We start from the raw sequence: 22,005 nt of genomic DNA, 5'->3' as shown, positions 1-22,005 counted from the left end.
CCTGCTGCCGTACCGCCTGTCCTGATGGACTCGGATCCTCCTGCATCGGTAAGCCCAAATAAACCCTTCCTTCTGCAGGCCCCCTGGGCCTTGGTGTTTTATCACAGCAACAGGAAAGGAACTAATACCAGTGTTGAAGGTGCTCTGTATCCTGCAGTATCAAACATTCCGCCATGATTTAATTCTTTATGTTTAAAAAAAAGCACACCATCTCATTAGTATGCAAATTAGCTTTCATCTTTAATAAATGGTAAAATTATATGTATACCAAAGAATTATTTTAAGATAAATCTTTTTATGACTTAGTATCAGTAAATGTTTGGTTTGTATACATATTTTATATACCTATATATCCAGAGTGGTATAAAAATTTCATGGGCAAAAAAAGGCTGATGAGTGGAGGGAGTTTAAGCAGCCCTGGGTCAGGGCTGGAGCCATGGCTCAGTGGTTAAGCTTGCTTGCTGTTCTTGCGGAGGACTTGAATTCAGTTTCCAGGGAACATGCCAAGTGGCTCACAACGGCCTCTAACTCCAGCTCCAGGGGATCTGAGGTCGTCTTCTGGCCTCTTTGGGAACCTGCACACACACACACACACACACACACACACACTAAATACATTTTTTAAAGAGAATCCTGAGCTGTGAGATTAAGAGCCAGGTAACTCAGCCTCTCTTTCTGCATCTCAGACACATGCCAGGAGTCACCGGAGGTGCTGGACTCTTACAGTCTGGGTTGTAAATGTCCTCAATGTGTTAAAAGGTTTGTTTCCTAAGCTGTGGCAATACTGGGAGGTGGTCCAACCTTAAAAGGGTGTGACCTAGTAGAAAGAAGTTAGGTCATGGATGCATTAGAGGAGATACTGGGGGACCCCTTCTCGGCCGTTTCCTCTGCGGGAATTGAGCAGCCTCTGGGCCTCCATGCTCCCACCACCAAGTCATGAGCTACCCTGCCACAGACACAAGCTAACAGGGCCATCCTTAGACAGAGACCTCAGAAACCACGAGCCAGAATAAAGCTTGTCTCTGTAACATCTTGGGTGTTTTGCAGCAGTGGCCGAGAGCTGACAGATTAACTCACTGAAGTGCGAACTAGGTCTCCAAAGAGCCTGGACTAGGGTCTCAGTTCTGTCCCTTTCCAGCCAGTGACCTTGGTTAGGTCATTTTACCTTCTGACCTCCTCTCTCTCTCTCTCTCTCTCTCTCTCTCTCTCTCTCTCTCTCTCTCTCTCTCTCTCTCTCCTCTCTCTTTTTCTTGTAACCAGGTCTTGTGTATTCCAAGCTAGCTTTGGATTTGTCATCTACCTGATTTTCCTCTCAAGTGCTGGGACTGTATGTAGCCTTGTTCCCCATGCTCAGTTTACGTGATGTCAGGGCTGGAACCCAGGGCTTCATTAATGCCAGGCCAGCAGCTAATATACTGACCCGCATGCCCAGGCCGGCTTCATTCTGTCTGTGTCATGGGCATCATGCTGCCTGCCCTGCCAGTTTCAGGGGCTTGAGGCCTGGATAGACCTAACACGGTCCCTTACACATGTGATGTATGCAAGCTGCATATGTCATACAACAGGGACTGCCTGTGGGTGGGGCCTGAGAGTCCCATCCCAAGGGCCTAGCAGGGGATGCCCTCCCCCAGCTCTTCCCAAGACAGCCTCTGCTCTGTCTTCTCCCCAAAGCACCCCAGCCCCCAAATCCTGTGTCAGTCATAGAGATCCCCCCATTCGCCTTACAAGGAATGACTGTCATCACTTGGTGTGTATATGTGGGCATGCACTTCACTCCCACATGTGGGGCTCAGAGGACAGCTTTCAGGAGTTGGTCGTCGCCTTCCACAGTGTGGGGCCCAGGGATTGAAGCCCAGTTGTCAGGCTTGGTGGCGATGTCTTTACCCACACAGGCCCCTACCTCTTTTCCCTTCCAACACTCCCTGCTCTGATTCATTTCTCAGCTGTATGAACCACCCAGAGCCCTGTGGTCTGTGAGTTCCCCCCAGCCTCCCCCTTGCTGGTCTCTAGCTACAAAAACCCGTTACAGGGTCGAGGAGATGACTCCATTGAGTAAATGCTTGCCAGGCAAGCATGAGGCCAGGAGTTCAATCCCAGGATTCGTATAAAAACTTGGCTGTAGTGGCATGGGTCTGTAATTACAGCCCCAGGTTCCCTGGGGTTCTCTGGCTTAGCCAAATTGGTGAGCACCAGAGAAAATTGAAAGACTCTGTCCCAAAAATATAAGATGATGGGCTGGGAGGCAGGTTTCTGGGTAAGACTGCTTGTGGAGCAAGCCTGAAGAGCTGAGTCTGGGTTCCCAGCACTCCACTAAAAGTCCAGCATGAACATCTCTGCACCAGCAACCGAGGTGCTGTGGAGGGAGGAGATGGGAGAATCTGTGGAGCTTGCAGCCTGCCAGCCCAGCTCCGGGCTCTGCAAGACACCTCGTCTCCAGGGAGTGAGGCAGACGGTAGAGCAGGTTACCCAGTGCCCTCCCCATGGCCACAAACATGTATGTACACACACACACACACACACACACACACACACACAAATATACTCACACACTCATGTGCATGCACATGCACACTCACACTTGCACAGAAGCACTCACACACACGTGTGCATGCACGCTCACACCAGGACACACACACACACACACACACACACAAACACACACTGAAAGAAGAAAGGGAAAAGAAAACAAGGTGGAGAACCACTGAGGAAAGACACCCAAAGTTGACTCTGGCCTCCACCCACACACACTTGTGCACTCATACCCCTACATACACTCAAGACCCTATTATAATTTCTCTGTACCTTACCTGTTCTCAGCCATCCCCTTTTCCTTTCCCGGCCACCCAAGTCTCAACTGCTTGCAGAACTCCTACTAATCCTACAAAACCCATAGAGTTGTTACCCGTGGGGACAAGCCTTCCTGTATTATGTGCTCTTTCCTTGGCTGTGATATGGACCGTACTCCTCTGGGTCCTGTTATTGATTCTCTCATTGTCTTCTAACCGTGACTCCTAGACCAGAGCAGAGGTGAGCAACTTAGGGGCAGCATCTAGGTCACCTTTTCCCCTGAACCTACTGTGGGATGTGTCACATAGTAGGTGGTCGTGAAAGTCACTGAGAGGAAATGAAAGGCATTGGGTAGGTGTGGGCGGGGTGTCTCCCCTTCAAGTCTTGAACACTAAAGTGAGAGCGAGACAAGCCCCTTCTCCCCGGTGGAACTTGAATGCTACAAATGACCACATTAGAGTGCCGGGCTTACTGGTCTCCTTACTGACCCGAGTGGAAGACTCGACAGTGTCCCAAAGCCTCAGCCTGAAACCCTGCAGCCTCACAAATGGCCCGAGTTTATTTGGGGAGCAGAATTCGATTTGCATGTCAGAGGAGCCGCTATCTGGTACCTGATGTAAGACTAATTTTATTATTAAATTATCAACACTGATTTACTGAGAAATACGGTACTGCCGGGAGCTATTTTTAACCTCCTGCCTGAGCCGAGACTCGGGCTCCGCAAACAAATCTTCCTTTGAAGGACACTGCATTTGCAAAAGTGAATTAGGTGAACAAATATCCGTCTATTCATGAAGTTTCTTTATTGCGAAATAAATAAATAACGGCCTGAATGCCTTCATTGTCCCTCTGGCTGGTTTCCACGCAGGCTGACGGCGACGGCTTCTGCGGAGCCCTGCGGCGATGGGAGGGGCGCAGGGTGGGTGGGAGGCGCCCGGAAGTGCTGCCTGGGGCACCAAAGACGGGCTCCTGGCTGCCGAAGTCACCACCCGGGCGTCCCCAGCCCTGCACTACCCGTTAGCGAGGAGCATCCCAGTCCTGTTCAGAAGGGATCACCCCAGTCCTGTTCAGAAGGGAGGACGAAGGGGAGCCTCTGCGGCTTCTGCCTGTGGGATCTTGGCGGGTTCTTAACTTGAGCCTTTGTGCCCTGTCTCTCACCCAGAGTTCATCCTGCCTCCTTTCTGCGAGGCTGAGAGGATTAAATGAGATACCACACATATCGAGCAGTTGCCACACAACGGTTACTGTCACAGTCGTTGGGAGAGGTAAACGTGAAAAAGGGTAAAGATAGCTTATCTGGCCAGCCCCGTGGTATGTGGTATGTGGCAGAAGATCGGAGCCTAAGGTCAGTTCGAGCCATTCCCAGGCAAGCCAGGTCTACAAAACAGTGTAGTTCAGTGGTCGAGCATTTGTCCAGCATGCCTAAGACCTGAAATTCCAGTCCCAGACCTAAGTAGGAGTAGGAGGATCCCCTGTGGGGGTGGGGGCCTCAAATATAGACTGTACATTGGGTCACAGGGCTAGACATGGGGTTCAGTAGCCTCGGGTGTTAGAATAAGGCTCCCTCTTATCAAGACTGATACTGAATGTGGTGTCGTATGCCTGTATCGAGAACTCGGAAGCTGGAGGTTATCCTTGGCTACATAACAAGTCAGGCCAGCCTGGAATACACAAAATCCTGTCTCAAAACAAGCATTAATATAATCAATCATTCTGTTCCTTGATGGCGCACGTGTGTGTGTGTGTGTGTGTGTGCCAGAGGTCAATATAAAATTTCTTTCTAAAAAAAAAAAAAATTCTTTCTCCATTGCTCTCCCCTTTATCTTTTGAGGCAAGTTCTCTCACTGAATCTGGAGCTCACTGGTTCAGCTAGGCTGACTGACTGCCCAGTGAGCTCGAAGGACCCTGTCCTCTCCCTGTCCACCGCTCCTCCGTGGCTGGGCTTGCACAGGAGTATATCCACACTTGTCTTTTATGTGAGCGCTGGGGATCTAAACTCACCCTTCACCCACTGAGCCGTCTCCCAGCCCGTCCTCGATGCTATCCTTAAAACTCCGTCACCCTCCACTCAAAACCTGGTGCCAGGGACCACAGATACAGCTGAGCGGTTGAGTTCTTGCTGCACAATCATAAGGATTGGAGTTCAAATCTAAGCACTCATGTAACAAGCCAGGTGTCCTTCACACACCTGTAACCCCAGCTTCGAAGGTAGTAGAGACAGGATTGCTGAGCCTTGCTGGCTTTCAGTGCACCCCAGAAAATGCACGTCAGGGAGAGACCTGGACGCTAAGAATTAGGTGGCAAGGACACCTGATTGCCCTCCTCAGTTTTCTCAAAGTATGCACATGCACAAGCACCTGTACACACAAGTGTGCATGCACTCACACAGTCACACTCACACACACAAGTATGTACACTCACACAAGTGTTTATGCACTCACAGACATTCACAATCACACAAGTGTGTGTGTACTCATACAAGTGTGTATGTACTCACAGACATTCACATGCAAATGTAAGTAAATAAATCTTAAAAGAAATAGATAAAAGGGGTGTGGTGGACACACAAGGAGCAGGGTATTTGGGTTCGAGTGGTTTTTGAGACAGGGTCTGTATAGTTCAGGATGACTTTGTCTTAGTCAGTGTTTCTATTGCTGTGGCAAAACATCATGGACCAAAAGCAAGTTGAGGAGGAAAGGCTTAATTTTGCCTACTCTTCCACGTAACAGTTCATCATCGAAGGCAGTCTGACCAAAGCTCATCAAACAGGATAGGGACCTGGAGGCGGGAGCTGGCACAGAGGCCATGGAGGGGTGCTGTTTACTAGCTTGCTCTCACGGCTTGCTCAGCCTGCTTTCTTGTAGAACCCAGGACCACCATCCCACATCAGTCATTAATTAAGAAAATGCCCTGTAGCCTGCATATAGCCTGATCTTATGGAGGCAGTTTCTCATTTGAGGGTCCCTCCTCTCAGATGACTCTAGCTTGTGTCAAGCTAGAGTCATAAACTAACCAGGAAAAACCTTGAACCCCTCCTAAGTGAATTACCTTGCCTCTACCTCCTAAGTGCTGGAATTACAGGTGTGCAGCATCAAGCCCAGTTTATGCAGAGCTGAGGTTTGAACTCAGGACTTCATGCGTGCTAGGCAACACCCTACCAAATGAGCTATACCCCACTGTTAGGAATCAGGTTTTGAATAAAGCCTTTGCTTACCAAACCAGCTTTCAAACTGAGAGCACTCTGCCCTTGAACAGGGCCTGGGTCTCCTGCCCGTGCATCTTGGAGCTGGGGAGAGAAGCAGCAAGCTATTCAAAGCTTTCCAAGGTCCATATTGATCCCAAAGAGGGGGCGGGTCTTGAATGAGGCTTAGTCTGGACGACATGCGCTCAATGTACCCGCTGGAATGGGCTGTGCTGACCCTCCACAACCTCTGGTCCCGGGGGCTTAGGTGGGATTAGCAGGGATCCTTGCTATGCACGACAAAGGTCCCAGGCTGTGTGCATCAATTTGAAAGTGGGCTGTAATGGACCTGGGCTGTCAGTGGGAGTTTGCATATTCATGCAGCCGAGCTATAAGACTTAGTTACTGGCTCCAGGCCCAATTACACAGGGGTTTATTAGCCTGGAGTCACCTGGACCACCCCACCCCACCCCCATCAGGATCTGTGCTGTGAGCCTGAGCTGCATACAACCTCAGTGTTTACTAGTAAGAGGGAAAGCTTACCACCACCTCATCCTCTCTGGAGGCCAAAGCATGAAGGGTCCTGGGTTAAGTTCTAACCTGGGTATACAAAACAACCATGGCGACCCCTGTGCCTGCCCAACGGATGCACTTGTTGTGGTAATTTAAATACGAAACTCCCCCCACCGGCTCATGTGTTTAAATACTGGGTCCTCGGTTTCTGATGCTGCTTAGAAAGTTGTGGAGCCTTTGGGAGGCCCGCCCTTGCAGGAGGAAGTAGGTCACTGGAGGTGGCTTATGAAGTTTTAGAGCCTGACTTCCCATTCTCTCTCATGCTCCTGTGGTAGTGCCTTCTCTACCACGATGAACTGTACCCCCTGGAACTATAAGCCCAAACACTTTCTCCCCTGTGCTGCTTTTTGTTGGGGTATTCCATCATGGCCAAAGGAAAATGACTAATACATTTGTTCTAATATCATTTCTGTTTCTGTGATTTAAAAAATAAATACCCTGAAAAAAGCAACTCAGGAGAGAAAGGGTATATTTCACTTCCCATTTCCAGGTTACAGTCCATCATTATGGGGAAATCGGGGCAGGAATCTCAAGCAGTTAGTCACATCACACCCACAGTCAAGAGCAGAGAAAGGACCGCATGCGTGCTCACTTGCTTGCTTGCTTGTTTGCTTACACTCAGCTCTATTTCTTCTCTTAGGAGGACCTCCTGCCTAAGGAACGGTGCTGCCCACAGTGGGCTGGGTATCCCCGCATCAATTAATTTACTTAAATTAAGACAATCCCTATAGACATGCCCACACCCCAACCCAATGTAGGCAATCCCTCGTTGGGACTCTTCCTAAGAGACTCTAGGATGTGTCAAGTTGACAGTTAGAGCCAACTGCCACACTTGTCTCTGTCTCACAGGACTACTGAAAGGATTACAGTAATGTCTGGAAATGTTCGTGGTGGCTTCCAACACAGATGTTGTTAAAACTGAAATCCACTCTTTTTTTTTTTTTTTTTTTTTTTTTTGGTTTTTCAAAACAGGGTTTCTCTGTGTAGCTTTACGCCTTTCCTGGAACTCACTCTGTAGCCTAGGTTGGCCTTGAACTCACAGAGATCTGCCTGGCTCTGCCTCCTGAGTGCTGGGATTAAAGGTATGCGCCACCACCACCTGGCTGAAATCCCTTCTTGTCTCACTCCAGTGGCCTTGGTTTGATAATTTCTGAAATATTTTGGCTCATCAGAGGACAACAATGTTTGGTCATCATTTCAACAAGACTACCTACCCTCTTGCATCTCAAATGCTTATTCTGTACTTTCTACTGTGTTCTTACATATCACGAATCCTCCCAAGCACCCACACAGAGGGACACAAGCCACATCTTACAGATGGGTAGAAGGGAGACTCAGCAGGTTCAGGCATCTGCTAAAGTGTTGCAGAGGTAGTTTGTAGTAAACCTCACTTTGAATCCTAGTTCACAGACCATCGTGAGGGCTGACCAAGCATAAATTGCTTAGAAAAGTAGCCGGGCAATACTGAACAGAAAGTGAGTCCCAACAGAAAGTGACTCCCGTATGACTGCATGTACGTCTACAAGCATGTGTGTGTGGAAAGCAGGGGGCAATCTTGGATGTCCTTTGTCAGGGACCACCACCTTGTTCTTTGAGACAGGGTCTCTCACTGGCTTGGAACTTGCCAATTAGTCTAGGCTGGCTTGACAGCGAGCCCTAGGGATCGGCCTGTCTCGGCCTCCCAAGAGCTGGGATTATCGCCACATCTGTCTTTCTCAGTTGGACCCTGAGACTCGAACTCAGATCCTCATGCTTGCAAGGCGAGCACATTACTGACCAAGCCATCTCTCCAGCCCACAAAGTGATTCTTTTCTAAATAAATGTTTAAGTGACAGGTGCTATGGAACACAAAACGTTCCCTTTCTGCAATGGTCTTGTACATTAGGTGGCATTTTCTAGAAGAAAAAAAAAAAAAAACTGGTGATGGGCAAGACAGCTCAACAAATAAAGGCCCTGGCCATGCAGACCTGCTGGCCTGCAATCTCTCCCCGGAGTCACGTGAAAGTGGAAGACAAAGGCCGGCAAGACGGCTCAGTGGGTAAAGGCCCTTGTCACTGACGACCTGAGTTTACACATGTCAGAAGGAGAGCATGGATTCCCACAAGTTGTCCTTTGACCTCCACGAGCCTTCACAAACACAAACACACATGTACGTATACAACAGATACAATGTGATGAAAATTTTGAGTGAGAGAAGCAAGGCCATGACGCCTTCTGACTTCCACAGGCGTGCCTGACATATCCGACCACACATAACAACAATGTATTAAATGTTTAAGACCGTGGCCTAGAGATTAGATGCTAAGTAGCAAATGACCAATAGTTGAAGGGGGGACAAAAAGTGGATCATTGAAGTCAGGTGTACCCAGGTTTCAGTCTCTGGGGGTTCCTTTGTTGTGTGACCTTGTGCATATCACAAGACTTCTCTGTTTCAGCCTTTAAGATATTTCACTTGCTGGGTCTCAGCTTACTTCATTGTTGAGATTAAGCTAGTTAACATAGATAAAGAGGATTGTCTCCGTAAAACCCAAACGGTTTAAATTGCTTTTTCCTCCTGGCTCTCTACCTTCTGACCTGGTTGCTATCAAAGGGCCAGGCTATTTTGAGACACTCCTCTGCTGTCCATGGCTCAGTTTGGTTGCTGGAGACACATCAGAAGTTCTGATGTCCCAGAACCCTGGTGCCTGCTGTCCTCCGGCTACTGGGCATCAGGGGAGACCGTCCTGCTCTTCCCTGCTTGCCCCTGAGGCCCAGGTCCAGTGTGGGGTGAGAGAATGCATTGGTTTCCAGCCCTGGACATGGGGACTGCAGGACAAGAAGGCAGGGAAGGGCCATTCCCCAGCCCCAGGCCCGCGGAGCTGGACCAGCCATCAAGGAGCTAGGTAGAAGCTGGCTGAGCTCGCCTGCTTCACATCCACGAAACAGTAGCCTTCCAAGCATCACCTCCTCCTGGAGGAAGGGATTTATCTGTGAAACCCAAAGAAGGCCCACTTGGACAGGCAGACACACACCAAAAAGCAGAGCTTGGGCAGAAGAGGTGGCTCAGGAGATACAGAGCTTGCCTTGCAAGCACCTGGACCTGAGTTTAATCCCTAGAACCCACATTTTAAAAACAACAGATGCTGTAGTGCATGCACTAAGTCATACATGGCACACACACACACACACACACACACACACACACACACACACACACATGCAATTCATGCATTAAAAAAAAACCCACAGCTCTAGCTAGATGTGGTGGTATATCCTGTAACCCAAGCAATAAGAAGAGTGAGGAGGTTAACACAGGATTGTGGGTTCCAGGGCAGCCTGGGACATATAGAGAGACCTTGTGTCATAAGTGGAATAAAGGTAAAACAAAGCCTGTGGGTAGACAGAGACAGGCATCCCCAGAGCAAGCTGAACAACTAAAATGGAACTGGCAAGCTCCGAGGTCAGCAAGAGATCCTGCCTCCACTAACAAAATGGGAGAAATCAAGGAAGAGAACAGGTGCCAATGTGGGGCTTCCATACCTACATGCAAATACCTGTAATCCCAGGGCTGGGGAGGCAGAGACAGATTTCTGAAGCCCACTGACCAGCCAGCCTACCCCAGTTGGTAAGCTCCAAATTCAGTGAAAGACCTTGCTTTAAAAAACAAGGGTGAGAGCTGGGGAAACGGCTCAGTGGGTGTGAGCAATGTAGACCTGGGTCAGCATCCCCAGAACCCACGTGAAGGCCCAATGTAGTAGCATGCACCTGTAATCACAGTGAGCTGGCAGTGAGCTGGGAGGCAGAGACAGGAGAATTTCTCACAGATGATGGGCCAGCCAGCCTGGTGAACTCAGCCATGAACAGCAAGAGACCCTGTTTCAATCTAGGTAAAAGAAAAGGACTAGGTCCAAAGTTGTCCTCTCACCTCCAAATGTGCACCGTGACACACATAGCTGTAAACACATACACACCACCACACACTCTAAAAACAAAAGAAAGAATAAGGTGGAGAGTGATTGGGGCAGCCACTGGACAAGTGTATCCACCTACACGTGTGCACGCACGTGCACACACACACACCCACACCCACACACACACACAAATTCAAAAGGCAGAGTTACTGTAGATACCCCTTGGGGGAAGAGGGTGGGCAAAGAGCAGCTGATAAGTTATGTGCAAATCCACGCTGATGGCTGTTGGAAAGTTCTAGAAGAATGCAAACCACTGTGCTATTACTGAAATTATCTGTGGCGGAGAAATCAAAGAAAGGGAAGAATTTTTTTTTACTTTCCGTTTATATTTATCTATATGGTTTCCATCTTTTTTTAAAGTGTGTATTATGCCAACAGTTTTCAAAAGATGTTTTCCATTTGGAGAAAATAAAAGCATCGTGACAGCAAAAGTGCCGAGCGACAGACCCACTGGAAATGAAGCAATCTTCCCAGGAGGCCAGAACACAGGAGGTGCTCCTGGACATGGGAGCTGAATAGTCCAGGGGGCTCAACACGACAGTGGCCACGCTTTCGTGTGGACTGGAAGGTTCTGACAATTCCTAGAGGCACAGCGAGGGCCTCCTGGGCTGTAATAATGCTTCTTTCTATAAGGTGGTGTAACTCACCCAACCAAACAAGGCTTGAGGTAGATGGGGCCCCATCTTTTCAGAATACTGACTCGGCCCCCTCTTTGATCCCACTGGGAAATCACATCCCAGAATCAGGCACACCTGTCATCCCAGGACTCAGGAGGCTGAGGCAGGGTGGTCCTGAGTCTCATGACAACTCAGACTACGGAGTAAGACCCTGTCCCCAAAATAAAATCAATAAACTGCATGTGGTATTGCATACCTGTAATCACAGAGCTTGGGGGATTCACGAGTTCAAGGTCATCCTTCTCTATAGAGGAAGTCCCAGTCCAGCCTGGGCCATGTGAAACTCTTGTCTCTAAATAAGCAAGTAAATTAATTTAATTTAATAAAAATAAGGGAATAAAGATATATATATATATATATATATATATATATATATATATATATATATATATATATATATATATATATATCACAGGATTTTTCCCGGGTTTTTTGTCAATGTGTTTTGGTTTGGGGGATTTTTTTGTTTTTGTTTTTTTGCCTACCATACGTGCAGCCCTAGGTTATAATCTCAGTACCTCATAGACTGGGCATAGTAGCACACACCTATAATCCCAGCACTTGGGAGGTAGAAGCAGGAGAATCAAGAATTCAAGTTCACTGTAGGTTACATAGTAAAGTCAAGGCCAGTCTGTACTACATAAGGCCCTATCTTAAATAAATAAATAAATAAATAGATAGATAGATAGATAGATAGATAGATAGATAGATAAATAGATAGATAGATAAAGAAAGAAATAATATGAAAACTTATACAAACATAGAAATCCTTCTAAGATTTAGCTCCTTTGGATCCCACTGGTTGTTTTCATCCATCCAGATAGCCACCACTCACCCACTCATACCCCATCTATACATGCATGCACTCATCATCCATCCATCTATCCACCATCTGTCTACCTACCCACTCATGCACCCATCCATCCATTAATCCATCTCCCCATCCACATACCTCTCTGTCCACCCATCTACTCACCAACTGTCCATCCATCTATCCACTCAACAAGTGTTTATGGGGCACTCACTGGGAAAAGGCACCACTGTAAGTTCGAGGGACAGAGGTCATTCCATTTCTAGGGACATAGGATCTTACCTTGTGAAGCTTATAGTCCACAAAGAACTCAGACAGTCCAACAGTAATCATAATACTGTGGTAAACATTATGGCAGCAAAGTTCAGAGTCCTCTGGACCCAAGGGTAAGGCAGAATCCCTGTGCACAATCAGGTGGCAGAGCCTGGAAATGTTATACAAGCTAAACCTTCATGAAATGGGAGCTAACCCAGAGAAAAGGGTACCAGATAGAGGAAGCAGAATATCTACTATCGGAACAGCATAAAGGGGGATAATCCTAAAAACAGATTGCTGTGGAATAATCCTTTTGTACACTGTGAAGATGTTTTGCTCTCATTGGTTTAATAAAGAGCCAATTGGCCAATGGCTAGGCAGAGAGAGGTTAGGTGAGAGAGCCAGACTGAGAGAATGCTGGGAAGAAAGAGGGTGGAGTCTTAAGGAGACACAGAGGAAGCAGGAGGTGAACATGTTGTACTGAAAAAAGGTACCACCACGAGGCAGAGCATAAATAAAAAATATGGTTTAATTTAAGTAGAAAAAGCTAATTAGTAACAAGCCTAAGCTATCGACCAAGCATTTATAATTAATAAAAATTCTCCATGTCAGTTATTGGGAGCCAGTGGTCCTGACAAGAAACTCTGCCTACAACTGATTACAGTGATTAGAACTGAGCCAGCACCTACTACCTGGACCCCATGAGATTCTTGACCTTCACTTATCTGCACAGTGCATTTGTAGAAATACACCCTCATTGTGCCTTGCTTTCTTGGGTGTGTGTTTATGTATGATCATGTACATGCCCATGCATATCTGTGCATGTGCTTGGGAAGGCCAGAGGTCAACCTTCAGTGGTGCCCTTCTTTGGGAATTGTTTGCCTTCTTTTGTTTTTGAAACCGGCACTCTCCCTGGGCTGGAACCTGCCAAGTAAACCGGGCAGGTTCTCCACCAAACCCCACGGATTTGCCTATCCCTGCCAACTCAGGGCTGAGGTTACAAGTACACACCACCACACCCAGCTGTTTCTCAACATGGGTTTGGGGAAGTGCACTCAGGTCCTCAAGTTTGCATAGGATAAACACTTTACCAAGTGAGCAAGCTCCTTGTTCACATTCCCCACAGGATTCAGGCTCTGACATCACGTGAACTTTGGTAGCATCCCTTGCTCTTACCTCTGTCTGCCTCAGTGTCCTCAGCTGTGAAGTGGGACTGATGTCAGTACCCCCAGTGGGGCTTTGAGGCCACAGCTGTACCTGGTCATTGTACCTGGTCACAATTCCTAATGTACTATACGGGGTGGGTGACGGGTTGTGCTGTGAAAGGTCTTAGCACTAGACGGCAGGCACATGTGGTCCAGTGACGCTCCTTAACTAGTGTGGTAAAATTTGTTCTGCAATCTGCTAGACTGTTGACTGCATTGCTGCTATGGTCCACCATCTTTTGTGAAATGCTGTCCCTCCTTGAAAGAAATTCAAATACAGGAGTCGCAGGAGGCCCACGCATGACTACAGGAGTAGTAACTCTCAGCTGCTAGTTGTGGTCTCCAGTACTCAAAGAGGCTCTAGGAGTGACCCTCCCTGCTTAGACCTGCATGGTGTTATAAGTTACCCCCAACCACAACTGCAGAGCCTGCAAAAATCTAGTTTAAGAGGGAAGTATTGGAACTCCAGTTGGTACCATTAACCTCGCTATGTGTGATGGTCAATATGAATTGCCGATGGTAGGGTCTAGAAACATCTGGGAAATGGGCTTCTGAGTATGCCTCTTGGGTTATCTTGATTAGGTTAGCTGGTGCAGGAACATCCATCTTAATCTTGGGGAACCATTCCCTGGCTGGAGGATCCTGGAGTGTACCGTATGGAAAGGAAGAGCTGGGCAGTGGTATGCATGCATCCATTGCTCTCTGCTTCTTGACTGTCTTAGTTAGGATTCCCTTTTGCTGTGAAGAGACACGATGGCCACGGCAACTCGTATAAAGCAAACATTTCATTGAGGTAGCTAGCGGCTTACAGTTTCAGAGGTTCAGCCCGTTAGCATCATGACGGGGAGCATGGCAGCATGCATGCAGACGTGGTGCGGGAGCTGAGAGTGCTGCATCTTGCAGGCAACAGGAAGTCTATTAACTGTCACACTGAGGGAAGCTTGAGCAGAATAAACCTCAAAGCCCGCCCCCACATTGACACACTTCCACACCTCCTAACAGTCCCACCCCCCGCTTTGGGGACCAATTTCTTGCACACCACCACATTGACTATAGCTGTAACGTGACCAGTTACTTCAATCTCCTGCTGCCTTAACTTCCTTGCTTTCATTGTTCCCTAAACTATGAGCCAAACTGAACCTTTCTCCCTTGAGCAGTGTTTGTCAGAATATTTTATCACAGCAACAGGAACATAAACTAAGACAGTGTTCAACCCAGTTGACTTCTAATTCATGATCCTCCTGCCCCCTCCCTTAAAGTGCCAGGACTACAGGTATGCACCTGGCAGAAACTGTTGCTTTATGTATTTCAAATATTAAGAGAGAGACAGAGAGAATACACAGGGCATGGCAGCACATACCTGTAACCCAAGCACTCAGGAGATGTAGGCAGAAGGATCAGAAGTTCAAGGTCATCCTCAGTGGCTTCAAGAATTCAAGGCTAGTCTGTGTGTCAGGGAGGAAGAAACACTGACTGTGGTGGCACACGCCTATTATTATTATTCCACCAGGTAGGCTGCTGAGGCAGGGGGATCTCAAATTTGGGCTATTAAAAAAAAAACCCTGAGCAAAATACAACGACATGTGTCTATGAAATGTCATAACGAGACACGTTACTTTGTATGTTAAATAAATTAATGAAATTAATTGTTCGTTGAATGAAAAGAGAGACAAACAAATTATGAATTACTAATATTAATACCTAGATCAGGACCAGAGCTCTGCCTGCCAAGAATTAAAGGGCACAGGCTTATCTGTGACTCATAGAGAACACACTTTCATGCCTAACTCTGAGGAAAATAACAAACTAACCCTCTTTTATTTTTGTTCCAACGAAAAGGAGACCTGCTTCCAAACCTGGTTAGCCAGCTAGGCTATGGATACTGACATGAATGTGAGTCCCTCAGTTGAAGACAAATACAAAAGCTGGAAACATTTTAAAGTATAGACTGAGAATGGTATACATAAATTATTCATACATCAAATATATATGTTGATATGAGAGCTCCAAAAACAAAAAAGTCTTTAACCAATAGGAATGCATGATCAGGGGCATTTAAAGGGACCAGTCCCTGCAATGTGACCTCTGTGGTGTTACCGTCAATGCATGCAGGTCAAGGGTTGGGGGAGCTGGGTTTTTGTCTTGGAGTCTGAAAAGAGTTATCTGCTCAAAGATAAGAGAGAGATTGGAGCAGAAGGCACAGCCTCCCCCCGAGTCTTCCGGGCCAGGTGCATCTCCCCTGAACTCAGGCAGTCCTGAAGATGAGCACTCCCACTGACAAGGATGCTCTGCACAGAGAAGAGCCTCCTGCCAAGCACAGACAGCCAGCACCCACTTCAGCTAAGCTCTGGCACCCGCAGGACACTCCCTCCTCACTACCACCAAGGAAGAGAAGGACAGCTGTTGTGATTGGTGGCTGGTGGAGGCGTACTGTTCCAAACAGAGCATCTGGAACTAGTGGTCCGAACCCCTGCTAGGCCGTGAGCAAGGCCCCAAGGCCCGATGCTTGGAGGAGTCTGGATCCGGAGGTCCCTGGAGGAGGAAGCCTGGACAAGAAGGCATACATGGGAGGTAGACATTTCCCCCTCTCTACACAAAGGGCCGTAGCCTGGAGGTCTAAGTTCTAATCCCAGTTATACTTCTTTACGTGTGCAAGTGGGTGTGCCCATATATTCTCACACTTGGATATGTGGGTACATGGGTGCACATGCACGTTGTACCTGTGTGTGTGTAGGTCAGAGATGAGCCTCAGATGTCATTTCTCAGGCTTTTTATTAGCTAAGGTCTCTCACCGGCCTGGAGCTCATCACATGGGCCAGTGAGTCCCAGGAATCCTCTCTCCGGCACTGGGATTGCAGGAGTGTTGCACTATGCCTGGAATTAGTTTACACAGGTTCTGGGGATTGAACTCAGATCCTCTTGCTGGCACAGCAAGCAATTTACCAAGTGAGCTATCTCCTCAGCGCCCAGATGCAACTCTTAAAAGTCTAGGGACTAGGGACAGGTCATGAATTTCTCCAAGCCAAATTTCTCCAGCTTTTAAGCAGACAAAAGTAGTGCCTTGTGCGTTTATTGGCCATGACTGGGTGATACTCCTAACCTGGGGACACAACTAGGAAAGAAGTTGGGGCGGTGATTAATTAATTGCACGGATGAGTGTTGAGGTGAAGGGCTTCTTGTATCCCATAAACACCCCAAATCTGATGGCTTCATGAAGGTGGCCAGAGTGGAGACCTGGTCTCCCATCCAAGCCTGTCCTACTTCTCAGAGAGTTCCCACAAGCATGGCCCTTAGTTGGCCACCAGGAGCCAGCCCGGGACCTGGGAGTGGCAGACACAGAGAATGCTGGCCGGCTTCTGCTAACTGAACCTCTCAAAGCCCCTCATCCATCCATCATCCTCTTAGCAGCTGACACCTCTGGCAGAGCCTCCCGGCAGCCCCAGTATCAGAATTCCAAGAAGCCCAGTTACGAAGGGGAATCTAGCTGGAGGAATGTCAGCTTTAAATTTGTCTAAGTACTGTGAACAGTCAGACCCAGGCAAGGCATCTCCTGCCCTCCTGACAAAGGGGAAGGGGCGGAGGTTCTGTTAGAAGTACAAATTGCTTCTTAATGCAAAGACTAAAGCTGGGTTAGAGTACCTCCTTAGCAATTCCTCCCAGCTCCCAGGAAAGCCAACGCTGCATGTCAATTTTAATTTTTGAAATTTAAACCGAGGGCTTTGTGTCTAAGCTCCATCTCATCAGAGGAAGGGGAGGAATAAGTCAAAAAGGATTAGGGGCCCGATGGGGATTGCAGATCCATAGCAATTAGACTTCATTTGGGTTGCAGACATTGGGTCTTAATCGCATTTCAGGACGATACAATCAACAAGGCATCTGAAAGTGATACCCGTCATGTAACCATAGACTGTTCCTGGATGCCGGTGGGCTCTGCCAGGTTTGGGATCCACCATCAGAGGGGGAAGCATGGCATGTGGTAGGAAATTAGGGGTCTGTTTGTGTATGGCACTGGGAAATGGTAGCTTGATAATATTTCTTTCTCTCGAGCTCTCTTTGTGCACTGTATTCTTGGACTCAATGCAGGCATAATCATTGCTTATATTCAAACAATTGACAAGAAAACATTATTCAAATAAAATGAGAGCACAGAGGAATGGTGGTGAGCACAGGAATCGAGGCAGGGGGTATAATTGTCATGTGGAAGGGAATGGCAGCTTTCTTCACCCTCCCGAACAGTGCAGTTTGAGGGTAGACGACATCCAAGAATGGTTCACACACTACATTGGCATGAATGTATGCGAGTGTGCAACATGAATCCAGTGAGTACGACAATTACACCTACACAATCGATTTTCAAGTGTCCAGCTTTACCTAGATACACACACTCCAGGATGACCTCTGTGCAGATATGAACACTCGTGCATGCGTGCACGCACGTACACACACACACTCGCATACACACTTCTTTAAACATTTGATGGGGGTGGTGTGCATGAGTGCGTGCCACAGTCAAGATGTGGAGGTCAGAGGACAACCTGTGAGGGTGGGCCCTCTCCTTCCACCATGTGGGCTGTGAGCACTGAACTCAGGTCCTTTGGCTCAGTGGCAAGGACCTTAACCCTCTGAGCCATCTCATAGCCCCATAAACATATTTCCTTCCAATCAAAATGGGCTCAATACAGCCAGGCAATGTGATGGCACATACCTATCATCCCAGCACTCAGGAAGCTGAGACAGGAGAACAGCCAATTCCAGACCAGCCTGAGGTACACAGTGAGAATCTCTCTCAATTTTTTTTCACTTGATTTAAAGCTGAAAAATTAAAAGAGCTCAGTAAGTGATAGCAGGCAGCTACTAGCTGTTTTAGACATAACTTGGAATTGGGTGACAATAAAAACAAAAAATAAAACAAGCAGGAAAGAATTTAAAAAAAAAAAAACCAAATGCCCAAACTGTGTGGAATGTTTTCCTGAGTTGGGTACACAGGATACTGACAGGAAGAGAGACAGAATTAACAGGTCTCCAGCTGCTGTCACTTCTTTCAGGGAAGGAGTGATCCCCAAAAGCATCTAACCCTCCTGGAGGGGAGTGTCATCTCCCTCTCCACAATATTCCAGCTGAAGTTAGAGAGCTGAGTGATCCACAGAACTACCTCCGTTTACTGACCCCCTCAGAGAGCAAGGACCTAGCTAAGGTGTGAACAGATATGCCCCAAGTGTGCTGTTGGTCTCTTGGGGAAGGAGACCTTTCAGCCCAGGGGAGCTTCTTTCTGCTCTTCTCTTTTAGAGGCCCCAAACTCACAGGGTCCCCGCTGGCAATTGTCTCATGGTTATCTTCCACTTCGCAGGGACCCTCCCTTGAGACCTCCTCCCCCGGGTCCAGGGAGATGGAGTTGCACAAACGGTATACCATCACCTCTCTCCTGCCTTCCTCTAACTCACCTCTCATCCTTTCAGCCCCCACCCCCACCCCCAATTCTGGGCCGCAGTGCAAAGGCAGGGTTGCTGCTCTGATCCCCTCCCCCCACCCCACCCCAAAACACACACCTTTCAGCCAACCTCCGGTTTGCAGGGGCAGTACACTGGCTGGAGAGAGGACACTGGCCAGGTTGTAAGGCCAGTGCGATTTCTGGAGTCCAGGTAAAGGAGCTGTATTGACAAAAAGAACAGGAGCCGGTGGTCTAAAAACATAATTTAATGCATGGCACAGGAGGTCAGGGGAGAGGGTGGAGAGTACATGTGGCAAGGTGAATTTTGTGTTCGTTGGAATTCAGCTAAGGGTGCGTTTCTGGCTGATGAACAGGAAAATCTGCACAGGCATTTCGGGTCACAAAAAGGGAGGTCCCAGGGAGCAGCATTCACCTGGGTCTTATCTTCCTGGTGAGGCCTGCAGCCCTTGACCTGGGGACACTGGAAGGGAGAGGTGAGCTGGGAAACCTCGGGCTCCTTAGGGCTGCTTGTCCAGTCCAGTCAGCTTTCCCAAGTCTGGGCTGCCCCACAACCAACCCCTCCCCCAGCCGGAGCTGGGGTTCTCACCCAACTCCCCACTTCAGTGTTCCCACTCCCTCCCCAGGATGGGCTCTGGGACCAGGGACACAGCCTCCCCACAGCGCGGTAAGTCAGACACACTGAGGCCTGAGGCAGGACAAGGAGGACAGCAGGGATGTGCCTTTTCCAACGGAGATGTCAGGAAGTGTCATGAAGCCGCAGAGTGACATTCACCAAAGAGCCGCCCGAACCCTGTGGGGATGGGGCGGCTTGGAACCACCCGGTCTCGCGCTCTCTGCGCCCCTAATCTGGGTACAGGAGAAAGCCCGAGAACGTGCTATACTTGTTGTTATTGCCCCCATGAGCTTTCCCGCCGTCCAACTTCACGTAGACTTCATCGCCGGAATCCAGGTGCAGTACGACGCTGTTGCTGGCGTAGTCGTAATTCTGGTCCGCGTCCTGGGCTATGGCGCTGGCGCGCACCTGCGGGGCGAACCACAGGAGTGGGTGGACCCTTGCACCTCTTCTGAGTAAACGCTTGGCCTCCCTCGCCCATCCCCTCGCAGGCTCTCTGCCTGCTACTTCAGGGTCAACACTCCCTCCCCAGCTCCAAGGTCTCTCGGCAGCAGAGTCCAGGAAAGGGGAGAGGGCTTCCGGGACACTGGCCCAGTGTGTAAAGGAGGTCCCAGGAAGCTAGAGGGAAACGGGTGACCCACTTGCAACCACAGAAGAAAAGAAAACTGCGTTTTTCTAGGAGCCCGGTCACTTCAGGCCAGGACTCAAGCTATTTGGGGACCGAGAACCTAGTTTAGGTGTCAGGGTCACTGTGTACCGGGGGTCCAGATTCTGACGCGCAGCATTTGGGCAAGCACAGTGGAGTGCGCAGGGAAGCGGGATGCTGTGGTCCAGCGCCCACTCCATCCCAGAGTTTGCTGGGGCGCTGGAGGGTGACAGGAAAAAGGATAGTTCCGGGCGATTCCGGGCACGGTCTGCGGAGTCTGTTGGGCCCGGTAAGGTAGGGAGGGGTATGTGGGAGAAAGTCACTGACCTGCCCGTTTTTGCAGAGATCCGCCCACATGCTGGTCCCATCACCGCCTCGCATGAGGATGTGGTAAGTGAAGAAGTAGATGCCCCGCACCTGGCAGCTGAACTTGCCCGTGGTGGGGTCGTAGTGATTGCCAAGATTGGTGACCACGTCGTCGAACTTGAGCACCTCGTAGCCTTCATGGGGGCTCTTGAGTCCCACGTAGAAGGCGATCTTGGGACCGCTGAAGGCGGCGCTCAGCGCACTGGTCACTTCGCCCTCCGTGTCGCCACCGCCCCCGGCTCCGCCACCCACCACTCCAACGCCGCCGGCCGCGCTGGTTGTCAACTGCAGTCCGGGTAGCCCCGGCCTCCCCGAATCTCCCTTCTCCCCCGGGGGACCCCTGGGCCCAGGCGGCCCTGGCTCTCCAGGGGGACCCCGAGGCCCCGGCTTGCCTGGTCGTCCTGGATCACCCTTTGGTCCCTGGATAAAGGGAGGCGGGGGATTGGCGCTGAGGTCCTGCATAACTTCCAGGGCAGCGGTGCTGGGTCCCGGCGGTGGAGCCTTGGCGCCCGCGGGTCCCCCGGCGGGAGCGACGCTGTACGGGTCACAGATCATGCGGCAGGTGCCCAGCATCTCGTAGTGAGCCGCGCCTGGGGGAGCCGCCTGCAGCAGCAGGGGCACCGCGATCAGCAGCCCCAATGCCATGGCCAGGAGCACGCCGACGGCCGCCAAGCAGGCGCGCCGCCGCCGCTGCCACAGCCGGGAGGCGACCGCCACCAGCTCCTCCTTGCCACCCGGGGAGGTAATGGTGGAGCGGCGCGGGTGGCCCCGCTCTGCGCGCTCGGACGCCAACTCCGCAGGTCCCCGCCGCGTCCCCGACGTGGAGACCCCTGTCCTGGCCACCCAAAACTGTTTCAACGGGAGGTATCTGGACCTGAGATCCCGTGGCCACGGCGCTGGAACTGATCTGGAGAGTCCAAGAGCCCGACACGCATGGCGAGGGGCGCACAAGACGAGCCCGGCGCCCCAGCGGGTACCAGGTGGCGCGGCTGGGGAATGCTGGGTCCGGTGAGGCGTCCGGTGTTGGCTCCTCAGCCGCGCTGGCTCCTGCTCTGCTGGGATTGGCGGGGCTTGGCAGGGTTCGGCGGGACTCTGGAACGGCTCTGCCGCACGCTCTGCTCTGCTCTCCCGCTGCTCGCTGGCTCCCGGGTGGAGGGGGGACCCAGCTACCCTGACGTAAGGAGATCAGGACGGAGCGGCGGAGGCGGCGAGGCAGCGGCGTGCGCTGCCATCACTCGGGAGACGGCGCCCTCCTGTCATCAGCTCCCATCCCGCGGCGTCCTCCGGAGATATGCCTGCTGGCGGCGCCCAGGAGCCACAAGTGGGAACAGTGGGCCGCAGCCCCCCACCGGGGCTCCACAGACACACCCACCCTTGCCCACACGCACCTCCCACAGACCACCACGCACTGGCACCCACGCGCGCGCAGTCAGTGGGTGCACACAGCACCCCACACACATGGCCACGATGGTGGTCAGAATCGTGGTGCCTG

The 22,005-nt window shown here is 50.0% G+C and overlaps 1 protein-coding gene across 1 annotated transcript; it reads right to left on the bottom strand.

The window, feature by feature from the left end:
* Positions 1–19,583: 19,583 nt before the first annotated feature.
* C1ql2 (complement C1q like 2) lies at positions 19,584–21,695 on the bottom strand. Its single transcript, XM_006980948.4, has 2 exons — positions 20,475–21,695; positions 19,584–19,909 (listed from the first exon to the last, which is right to left on the bottom strand). The coding sequence occupies exons 1-2, from the start codon at positions 21,156–21,158 to the stop codon at positions 19,730–19,732; spliced, it is 864 nt and encodes a 287-aa protein (XP_006981010.1). The 5' UTR covers positions 21,159–21,695; the 3' UTR covers positions 19,584–19,729.
* Positions 21,696–22,005: the final 310 nt, after the last annotated feature.

Source organism: Peromyscus maniculatus, chromosome 11, assembly GCF_049852395.1.
Source record: "Peromyscus maniculatus bairdii isolate BWxNUB_F1_BW_parent chromosome 11, HU_Pman_BW_mat_3.1, whole genome shotgun sequence".
Lineage (NCBI taxonomy): Eukaryota > Metazoa > Chordata > Mammalia > Rodentia > Cricetidae > Peromyscus > Peromyscus maniculatus.
The sequence above is the reverse complement of the archived record's forward strand: the minus strand, read 5'-3'. Positions and strand labels throughout refer to the sequence as shown.